This window comes from Trichomycterus rosablanca, chromosome 21 (genome assembly GCF_030014385.1).
Source record: "Trichomycterus rosablanca isolate fTriRos1 chromosome 21, fTriRos1.hap1, whole genome shotgun sequence".
In the NCBI taxonomy this organism is placed as follows: domain Eukaryota; kingdom Metazoa; phylum Chordata; class Actinopteri; order Siluriformes; family Trichomycteridae; genus Trichomycterus; species Trichomycterus rosablanca.
This window is the reverse complement of record NC_086008.1, coordinates 11,089,403-11,100,356: the sequence shown is the minus strand read 5'-3', so window position 1 is coordinate 11,100,356 and position 10,954 is coordinate 11,089,403. Positions and strand designations below refer to the sequence as shown.

At 41.2% G+C, this 10,954-nt stretch overlaps 1 protein-coding gene across 2 annotated transcripts in view; it reads right to left on the bottom strand.

Annotated features, from left to right (window-relative positions):
- Positions 1-926: 926 nt before the first annotated feature.
- mef2cb (myocyte enhancer factor 2cb) overlaps positions 927-10,954 on the bottom strand; it is a 144,302-nt gene continuing 134,274 nt past the window's right edge. For both annotated transcript variants that reach the window (XM_063018266.1, XM_063018267.1), the window contains 4 exons: positions 8,551-8,723; positions 6,037-6,166; positions 2,662-2,797; positions 927-1,455 (listed from right to left, as the gene is read on the bottom strand). In XM_063018266.1, coding sequence (XP_062874336.1) covers positions 1,107-1,455; positions 2,662-2,797; positions 6,037-6,166; positions 8,551-8,723 — 788 coding nt within the window. In that variant the 3' untranslated portion in view covers positions 927-1,106. The remainder of the gene's footprint in view (positions 1,456-2,661; positions 2,798-6,036; positions 6,167-8,550; positions 8,724-10,954) is intronic.

Below are 10,954 nucleotides of genomic sequence, written 5' to 3'. Positions count from 1 at the left end.
CAAAATGAAACCAAAACAAAAAATTCGAGCAAAGCAAGGATTTCAATGTCATGGCTTAGTTGTGAAAAAGCCAGAGGTTACTCGATCACGAGCAACTCATTTTTTCATATAGGCAAAGCTCTCAAAACACATTCTGGCTTATATAAACTACAAAACGGCACAAAAAAGCTTTGCGTTGTATTCGTTTTATATGAAAATATAAGCAAGAGTATCATACAATTGTTTCATTTCTTTTTCTTGTTTTTAATACTGAACATTTAAAGCAAGTTTTTTTCACTTCATGGCTCTTAATTTAGGCATGGTCCTTCCACTACTGATTTGCATTTTGCATCATTACTTAAGCGACACTTCCCTTTCCCTTTCAAGAAAAACTCCTCATCTTCTTATCTAATAAAACCTCAAAACCTAGGGCGCTGTACACCTATACAATCCTTCAAAAAAAACCTTGCATAAAAAGCTGCGATCGATTTTTGACCAGTTTGTGATCAATCTCCAATATCTGGCAACCTCAACCCATCCCCGCCCACCCTCTATGTACAATACGTTGAACCTGCAACATGTCAATCATAACATACATAAGCGAGGGAACACTCTGACCAGAGTGGCGAAGAGAACTGATTCTGTACACATAGGATTGGTAGAGCGACTCAAGTGCTAGCCTGTCACTTGTCAGCGGAGCTTCTCCCATGGCTGAATATCACTGAGCAAGTACTTAAAAAAAATAATAATAATAATAGTAATAATTTCAGAGTACCTGACGATTGTTGTTTTTCTTCCTATGCATATATGTACACCTACACACACGTGTAAATATATATGCATATATAGTAAAGTTAAATCCACACGTAGCACAAGATGCATAGTAACCCCGCCCACTAAAACCCTGTCTGAACCCTCATGCTAGCCCCCTCCCCTCATTCCCACCCTGACCCTCGTTTCTACCTGGAACCGAATATTTAATCAAAACCCATCCTGATAGAACTTGAGAGCATCAAAAAACAAAAAAAAAGACATCAAGATTGCGTGAGCTGAGCTTCATGTCGAGTTGGCGCCAGGGTGGAGGCCGGGGGCTGTCGAGGTGTTTCCTTTTTGGGGGACGGAGCTTATCATGTGGCCCAGCCCTCGGAAAGGCGGACCCGCTTGACAGACGGGCTGTCGCGCTCGTCCAGGCCGGGCCGGCCCATGCCGAGGGGCGAGTGGAAATCGAGCCGCTGATCGTCGCGCTCGCTGCCCTCGCTGCTCAGACTGTCGGCCGGCGAGCGGCCCTGCGGCGGGAGGCCCTGTTGCGCGGCCTGGTGGGGCTGCTGGTGGGAAGGGGGCGGGGCGTAGCCTCCGGGCGTGGTGCTGCTGGAGCGGTCTCTAGGAGGAGAAACAGGTTCGGACTTGATGTGCAGGCTTTGGGTAGAGGGCAGGGAGAGATTTGAACCCTGACATAAGTGAGAGCTAGTGCAATTTCTGTAGGAAGGAAAAAAAGGAAACGGAGGGGAGGTTACCCAACATGCCGAGCGCCTCGTGCACTCATGTAAATCACACACAAATCATTCATTATTGCTATAAAATGATCTATAGAATGCTTTAAAATGATAAAACAGGTAAACATAAGTTAGAAAACAACTTGTAATAATAATAATAATAATACAAATATTACAGCATGAAGTAGAAGTGAGTCGCCAATTTGAATGAGTAGCCACCAGGGGTCACTATTTATACTATTTATACTTCAATTTCATTTCATTTTCATTTGTTTAGTCGAATTTTAACGTCATGTTTTATACACGTTACATTCATGACAGAAACAGTAGACTGTGGGAGGAAACTGGAGCTCCCGGAGTAAAACCCATGCAGTCATGGGGAGAACATGCAAACTCTACACAGAAAGGACCCGGACCACTCCACCTGGGGATCGTACCTGGGACCTTCTTGCTGTGAGGCGACAGTGCTACCGTGCCGCCCTCAGTAACACAGGGGATTTGAACCTTACAGCTGTGACAGTATACAATCTAAGCAATCGATAATTAAAGGCCCTGCTCAAAGACCCAAAGGTGGCAACCTGGCAGTGGTGGGGCTTGAACGGGCAATCTTCTGATTACTAGTCCAGTACCTTAGCTGCTACCTTAGCTGCTAGGCTACAACTGCTTGATCTCAGCAGTATGGGCTAGTCTGGTGACATCTGCTGGTAAAGCAGTAAAATTGTTTGCTAGTCATAAAATGTGTCATTTATTTCTCAGACCATGAAAATGGCAGTAAGAAGCTGTAATATTTTTTAATAATTGTATAATTTTGACATGAATTTTGCAGAATTCTGTATTTAGTATGTATTGAGTTTTGGATTCCATGCTCTAATATGTTACATTTATAATGAAATACATTGTTATTATAATCTGTGATTATGAAACTCGATTCTTATACTATGGAGGTGCAATTTAAAATGAAGCTATAACAGGCCTTCTAATCTGAAGACCAGTCAGCAGCAGCCATATGGCAGCAGCACTGAGGACATAGCCAATCATTTCTGTTTAGGCACCAGGCCGGCCGATGGCAAAGCTGGAGCTCTCAGCGGTGATGGGCCAGCATGTTAGACTACGGTGCCACCTCGTTCGGAGCGCTTGTTCTTATTGTACTGTATGTTTTAAGTGTTTGTGGATGTGTGTGTAAGCTCACCCCAGCTGGCCGAGGGTGGAGTGCTGCATGTTCTGAAGGTGCTGCTGCTGCCAGCCACTCATGGAGCCCAGATGCAGGGTGTTGGCACTGTTGAAACCGGATATAGATGACAGGTCCCCGCTGTTCAGGGAATATTCTACAAAACGACAGGGAAGCAAGATGAGAAAATTGAGCAGACGTTAGGATAAATTAGAATGCTTTTATGTCATATACACTATCTATATGCGTCAGAGCGCAGGGTTCATTGTACTGGAGCAAAGAGGGTTAAGGGCCTTGCTCAAGGACCCAAAAGTGGCTGCATGGCAGAACTGAGATTCAAACTCTCAACCTTTCAATTGACAGCCCAAAGCTCTACCCACAAGGAATTGGGACAAGGATTTAAGGATTTGGTATTGGAAGCACATAGGTGATGCATGTATAGAGGATTGGTTGTAATTATTGGCTACGTGATCAGCATTTTAGCAACATATTAGTGCTTTATTTTGTTACACTCTCCTCTGTTTATGTATATGCTGCTGTTTATTTAAAGAGTTTGCTAATTAAATGTAAACATATATATACAGTGTATCACGAAAGTGAGTACACCCCTCACATTTCTGCAAATATTTCATTATATCTTTTCATGGGACAACACTATAGACATGAAACTTGGATATAACTTAGAGTAGTCAGTGTACAGCTTGTATAGCAGTGTAGATTTACTGTCTTCTGAAAATAACTCAACACACAGCCATTAATGTCTAAATAGCTGGCAACATAAGTGAGTACACCCCACAGTGAACATGTCCAAATTGTGCCCAAATGTGTCGTCGTCCCTCCCTGGTGTCATGTGTCAAGGTCCCAGGTGTAAATGGGGAGCAGGGCTGTTAAATTTGGTGTTTTGGGTACAATTCTCTCATACTGGCCACTGGATATTCAACATGGCACCTCATGGCAAAGAACTCTCTGAGGATGTGAGAAATAGAATTGTTGCTCTCCACAAAGATGGCCTGGGCTATAAGAAGATTGCTAACACCCTGAAACTGAGCTACAGCATGGTGGCCAAGGTCATACAGCGGTTTTCCAGGACAGGTTCCACTCGGAACAGGCTTCGCCAGGGTCGACCAAAGAAGTTGAGTCCACGTGTTCGGCGTCATATCCAGAGGTTGGCTTTAAAAAATAGACACATGAGTGCTGCCAGCATTGCTGCAGAGGTTGAAGACGTGGGAGGTCAGCCTGTCAGTGCTCAGACCATACACCGCATACTGCATCAACTCGGTCTGCATGGTCGTCATCCCAGAAGGAAGCTGACGCACAAGAAAGCCAGCAAACAGTTTGCTGAGGACAAGCAGTCCAAGAACATGGATTACTGGAATGCCCTGTGGTCTGACGAGACCAAGATAAACTTGTTTGGCTCAGATGGTGTCCAGCATGTGTGGCGGCGCCCTGGTGAGAAGTACCAAGACAACTGTATCTTGCCTACAGTCAAGCATGGTGGTGGTAGCATCATGGTCTTGGGCTGCATGAGTGTTGCTGGCACTGGGGAGCTGCAGTTCATTGAGGGAAACATGAATTCCAACATGTACTGTGACATTCTGAAACAGAGCATGATCCCCTCCCTTCGAAAACTGGGCCTCATGGCAGTTTTCCAACAGGATAACGACCCCAAACACAACCTCCAAGATGACAACTGCCTTGCTGAGGAAGCTGAAGGTAAAGGTGATTGACTAAACCCAATTGAGCACCTGTGGCGCATCCTCAAGTGGAAGGTGGAGGAGTTTAAGGTGTCTAACATCCACCAGCTCCGTGATGTCATCACGGAGGAGTGGAAGAGGATTCCAGTAGCAACCTGTGCAGCTCTGGTGAATTCCATGCCCAGGAGGGTTAAGGCAGTGATAATAATGGTGGTCACACAAAATATTGACACTTTAGGCACAATTTGGACATGTTCACTGTGGGGTGTACTCACTTATGTTGGCAGCTATTTAGACATTAATGGCTGTGTGTTGAGTTATTTTCAGAAGACAGTAAATCTACACTGCTATACAAGTTGTACACTGACTACTCTTAGTTATATCCAAGTTTCATGTCTATAGTGTTGTCCCATGAAAAGATATAATGAAATATTTGCAGAAATGTGAGGGGTGTACTCACTTTCGTGATACACTGTATATATATATATGTGTGTGTGTGTGTGTGTGTGTGTGTGTGTGTATATGTATATAATATACTGTATATACTGTAATGGACTAGTAATATATATATATATGTGTGTGTGTGTGTGTGTGTGTGTATATATATATAATATACTGTATATACTGTAATGGACTAGTAATATATATATATATGTGTGTGTGTGTGTGTGTGTGTGTGTGTGTGTGTGTGTATATATGTATATAATATACTGTATATACTGTAATGGACTAGTAATATATATATATATGTGTGTGTGTGTGTGTGTGTGTGTGTGTATATATATATAATATACTGTATATACTGTAATGGACTAGTAATATATATATATGTGTGTGTGTGTGTGTGTATATATAAGTGTGTGTGTGTGTGTATATATATATATAATATACTGTATATACTGTAATGGACTAGTAATATATATATAAGTGTGTGTGTGTGTGTGTATATATATATATAATATACTGTATATACTGTAATGGACTAGTAATATATATATATGTGTGTGTGTGTGTGTGTATATATAAGTGTGTGTGTGTGTGTATATATATATATAATATACTGTATATACTGTAATGGACTAGTAATATATATATAAGTGTGTATATATATATATAATATACTGTATATACTGTAATGGACTAGTAATATATATATATGTGTGTGTGTGTGTGTATATATAAGTGTGTGTGTGTGTGTGTATATATAAGTGTGTGTGTGTGTGTGTGTATATATATATAATATACTGTATATACTGTAATGGACTAGTAATATATATATGTGTGTGTGTGTGTGTGTATATATAAGTGTGTGTGTGTGTGTATATATATATAATACACTGTATATACTGTAATGGACTAGTAATATATATATATATGTGTGTATGTGTGTGTATATATAAGTGTGTGTGTGTGTGTGTGTGTATATATATATAATACACTGTATATACTGTAATGGACTAGTAATATATATATATATGTGTGTGTGTGTGTGTGTATATATAAGTGTGTGTGTCACAGAAATCACATATTGCAGTGCTTTCCTGTTGGTCATGTGGTCGGGGAGTTTAAAAAAATCCTGATTTAGGTAATAAATGTATCTTCTTTAAAAATGCTGATCTAATTGATGATATGCTGATCCCCTTTAGTTCAGAGCAAAAAAAAAAACAAAAAAAAAAATTGATGCTTGGTGAGTTCTACATACCGGTACCATAGGAGGTGGAGATGGCTGAGGGGTAGCCGCCCATGCCCTGTCCTGGTAGGGTGGGTGTTGCCACAGAAACCACAGGGGTCGCCAGTGACTGTGCGGACTGGGAGTTGTTTATTCTCTGATTCTGTGGCGGAAAGGAAAGAACAATAAAGAACACGATTAGAGACGGGCGACGCCGGCTGCACGAGCTGTTTATTTTGCACTGACTGCGAGAGCGAGCGAACTAGCTGGAAAGGAATGAATCGCTTGACACACAGCACCGCCGTACTCTCTAAACCTATCATTTACGGCTGCTCACGGGGTGCTCTGTAGCTATAGTAACTTGTACGGTTTCCAGGGCAACAGGATCAGCAACAACGGGGTGGGGCTGTGCTTTTTTTTTCTTAAGTTATGACTGATGAGGTAGATATGCACTCGAGTGCTTTGTTCTGTGGATTTAGAGCGGCTCTTATGGAGTTGAGGCGGCAATGGTGGGGTCAGACTGGATTTGATGGGTGGCTTGAGGATGTGTTTACTTCAAACTACCACTAGGAGTCCTTCTGGATCCATACTGGTTGCTTCTATTGTTGTGGTTTAGATGAGGTAGGCTAAAAATGTGGCCATGTACATGGATGACCTATATGAGTATTATTAAAGTGACTGTGAGTAGAGGGACTCTAGCACTATTTCATATATATGGGTCATTCTTTTATCAGTGTAAGAAATTTTCATATTTGACTGTAAATCTGTTTCTTTTCAGCCCTTTTTAGAGAACATGTGAAAAGTTATATGATATTTATTATCATATTAACATTATAGGGTAGAATAAACTTGAATATTGGCTAGTGACATCACAGACAGTAAGTTTGAGTTTTTACTAAAGTGGTCACACCACAGATCGCTCTTTGATGTTTATATAAATGGCGGTAACACCTATGACACCAATCACAATTACAATTACACCCAAGCAGCGTGAGCATGCGGGAAGTCTTCTAGTATGCTTCTAGTATGCTATCATTCAACATAGTGCTGCTTTTACTATATGTTAAAGTTATTTGAGGTTTTTTTTTTGTCTTCTATTGTCTTTATCTTTTGGCCAGGATTGTAGTGGGTCTGGTTTCTGGGGTAAACAGATCCACCCCGGACAGGGTGCCAATCTCTCTCAGGGCTTAGGCCATCTCCTACCCATAAACATAGCCAATCATGTCTGTGTAGGTACACGGTCGACCAATGAAACCCGTTGAGATTCGAACCCTGATCTCAGCAGTGGTGGGCTAGATTGATAGACCTCCTGAGTTCTGTTTTATGATAGTCGGTACAATTTGTAAGGTTATTTTTTGGGCCTGGCAAGAGTTGAAATTTGTTCCTATATAAATGAAAGGTATTTGCTTCTTTCTTTACACCATTTCAGCCCATAAAAGCTAAAATACATATAATATTCCTATATAGTTATTAGGATTTTAAGGTCATGTTTTACACACGTTGGTTACATTCATGACAGGGCAGATAATCACTGGTCACACAAGATTCATCAGTTCAAGTTTAACGTCAAACACACTCGCTCACTCAATTTCTTAACCGCTTATCCGATTAGGGTCGCAGGGGGGTGCTGGAGCCTATCCCAGCTTTTCAACGGGCGCAAGGCACACAGTAACACCCTGGACGGGGCATCAGTCCATCGCAGGGCAGACACTCATACACACACCCATTCACCTATATGGCAATTCAGTGTCTCCAATTAACCAGACTGCATGTTTTTGGACTGTGGGAGGAAACCGGAGCTCCCGGAGGAAACCCACGCAGACACTGGGAGAACATGCAAACTCCGCACAGAAAGGACCTGGGGATCAAACCCAGGACCTCCTTGCTGTTAGATGACAGTGCTACCCATGAGCCACCGTGCCGCCCTCGCCAAACACAGTCATGGACGAATTTGTATCTTAAATTCACCTCACTTGCATGTCTTTGGACTGTGGGAGGAAACCGGAGCTCCTGGAGGAAATCCACACAGACATGGGGAGAACATGCAAACTCCGCACAGAACCCACCGATATATATACTTACAGGCACAATCCTTTTTATTATTATTATTTAAATTTGTGTGTTTATTTGAAAGTCAAATGTGCAAGCAATATGTATTAGTGATCTAATATTAAATATATGTAATTTTTAAAAAATGACCCATACATACGTCAAACCTCATTCTACTAATATATGATGACTGCTGGGGGATGATAAATGGCCTCTATGTCTATTTGTCTGTGTCACTCATTTAAGTGACAGTCCCACTTACCAATAGAAGGTCAACATCCTCAGACTGATGGCAGTAAGAAGGGGAGGGTAATACATTCAGAATTAGTGTTACTGATCAAGGGGTCAGTGTTAGGTCAGCTGCCGACTATGGGCCAGAACTAGCTAACACAACTTAGGCAGTAGAATGGGGGGGACTAGTGGGGGTTTTAGTATTGTTTCTAATGTACCTAAGAGGATATTATAAAGACTCGCAATGAAACATCTAGAGGTGCTTACGATGGACGGCATGTTGTTCTTGCTTCCTGGTGGGATGAGCACGCGCAGGTCAGGCTTGCGGTTGTTCATGCCCAGGTTCATAGGTGGCGGTGACTTAGCTTGCATGTTCTTGTTCATGCCGCCGGAGCTCACCAGCAGGCCGGGCGAGTTGCGGTGGTTACCATAGCCGTTTCCTATGAAGGGCAGAGAGAAAATTCGAAGAGTCAGACATGCCAGCGTGGCGCCAGATGCAACATGTTATTCTTTCACTATCACACAAGCTTTAATTATTGCGTTTTCAGAATCGTGTGTACTGAAGCTTAGTTCCAGGCATGTCTGTTAATTAGGGATGTAACGATACACTTTACCCACGATGCGATACGATTCACGATACTGGGTTCATGATACGATTTTTCCCGATTTTTTAAAACAAAATTAAATTGAAAACAAATTATGACAAAGTTTGCTTTTATTATTTCTCTTAAAAAAATGAAATACTGTATTTGTGCTGATCTTTTATTTATCTAAATAATGAATGCCCTTTTATTTTTGAGGTAGGTACAAACTATGTCAAATAATGCTTATTGTGTAAAAAAACTGAAATGAAATTTTAAAACAACATTATATAAATAAATGAATAATACAAATATGTATCCTCACATAAATAAATGTGGCTGGAAAATCCCCTACCTGGCAATTTTGTTAAGTGCTGTCAACCAGGCGAGGTGAATAGCACCAGTGCCCTCTGCTGTTTAAAGTGAATTTCGATTTATCTTAAATGAATAACCGATTCGAATCGTGGCACATGTGCACCGATTTTTAACTGTCTTGTGGTGCATCGTTACATCCCTACTGTTAATGACGTAATATTCCTGTCACCACGCATGATTATTATTGACGGTCAGATTTCATAACCACAGCTCTTTATTTACTCTTCCTGCCTTTATATCATTTTAAGGCAATGCTTTAACACAATTTATTACTAATAATTCAAACATTGAACGTTATGTACAGTGAAAACTCAGTCTGAGTAAATAAATATATAAATAAATGATAATGATTAAGTAATAGGATCAAGGAACACAGTGTAATGCCGTACAATGACCGATCGATATTTGTGTGTGTATTTAATAATTAACTGCAGCATCCATAACTGAGTCTCACCTTCTCACCATGTATAAAAAGTCTACCTTAAACTAAGCTAAAATACCCCTGTGGTCTGGCTTAATCTGGTCTATTTTTCCACAGCCTCTGATGTCAGTCAGATCCATATCTGATCATCTCTGTTCTTTGTGTTCTCACCTCTGCAGACCAAAAGCCTCTATCTGCTGTCTTAAAAAAAAAAAGAGGTGTTCATGTGAGATCATGATATGAGCCTCACTTGGTGCTGCTGTGGTATTGTGGTAAGGAGGCAGATGTTTGTGAATAGTGGATACTGAAGAGAGGTGTGAAAACTTGGTGTGTGATCTGCTGAAGCTACTGGCCAAAAAGGGGGGAAAAAAAATCACACATAAAACACATCGCATGGCAAACGTAGACTAGAAAAATTGACCTTAAATGTTCTTAGCAAATGTAGTCATCTAGAAGTATACTACTATAGTCTTAGCATAAAAAACTCAATAAAGTCTTTCTCCCAACTTAAAAATATATTGTTTACACTTCACTATTTTGGCTAGTTGGTTCTGATTGTATAGGTTGTTTTCATGTCAAAATAATTTCATATTATTTAGTGACTAAAAATACACTGATCAACCATAACATTAAAACCACCTCCTTGTTTCTACACTCATTGTCCATTTTATCAGCTCCACTTACCATATAGAAGCACTTTGTAGTTCATCTGTTTCTCTACATACTTTTGAAACCTGCTTTCACCCTGTTCACTACAGAGCAGGTATTATTTGGGTGGTGGATCATTCTCAGCACTGCAGTGACACTGACATGGTGGTGGTGTGTTACTGTGTGTTGTGCTGGTATGAGTGGATAAGACACAGCAATGCTGACTGTCACTGCTGGACTGAGAATAGTCCACCAACCAAAAATATCCAGCCAGCAGTGCCCCATGGGCAGCGTCCTGTGACCACTGATGAAGGTCTAGAAGATGACCGACTCAAACAGCAGCAATAGATGAGCGATCGTCTCTGACTTTACATCTGCAAGGTGGACCAACTAGGTAGGAGTGTCTAATAGAGTGGACAGTGAGTGGACACGGTATTTAAAAACTCCAGCAGCGCTGCTGTGTCTGATCCACTCATGTCAGCACAACACACACTAACACACCACCACCATGTCAGTGCCAGTGCAGTGCTGAGAATGATCCACCACCTAAATAATACCTGCTCTGCGGTGGTCCTGTGGGGGTCCTGACCATTGAAGAACAGGGTGAAAGCAGGCTAAAAAAGTATGTAGAGAAACAGATGGACTA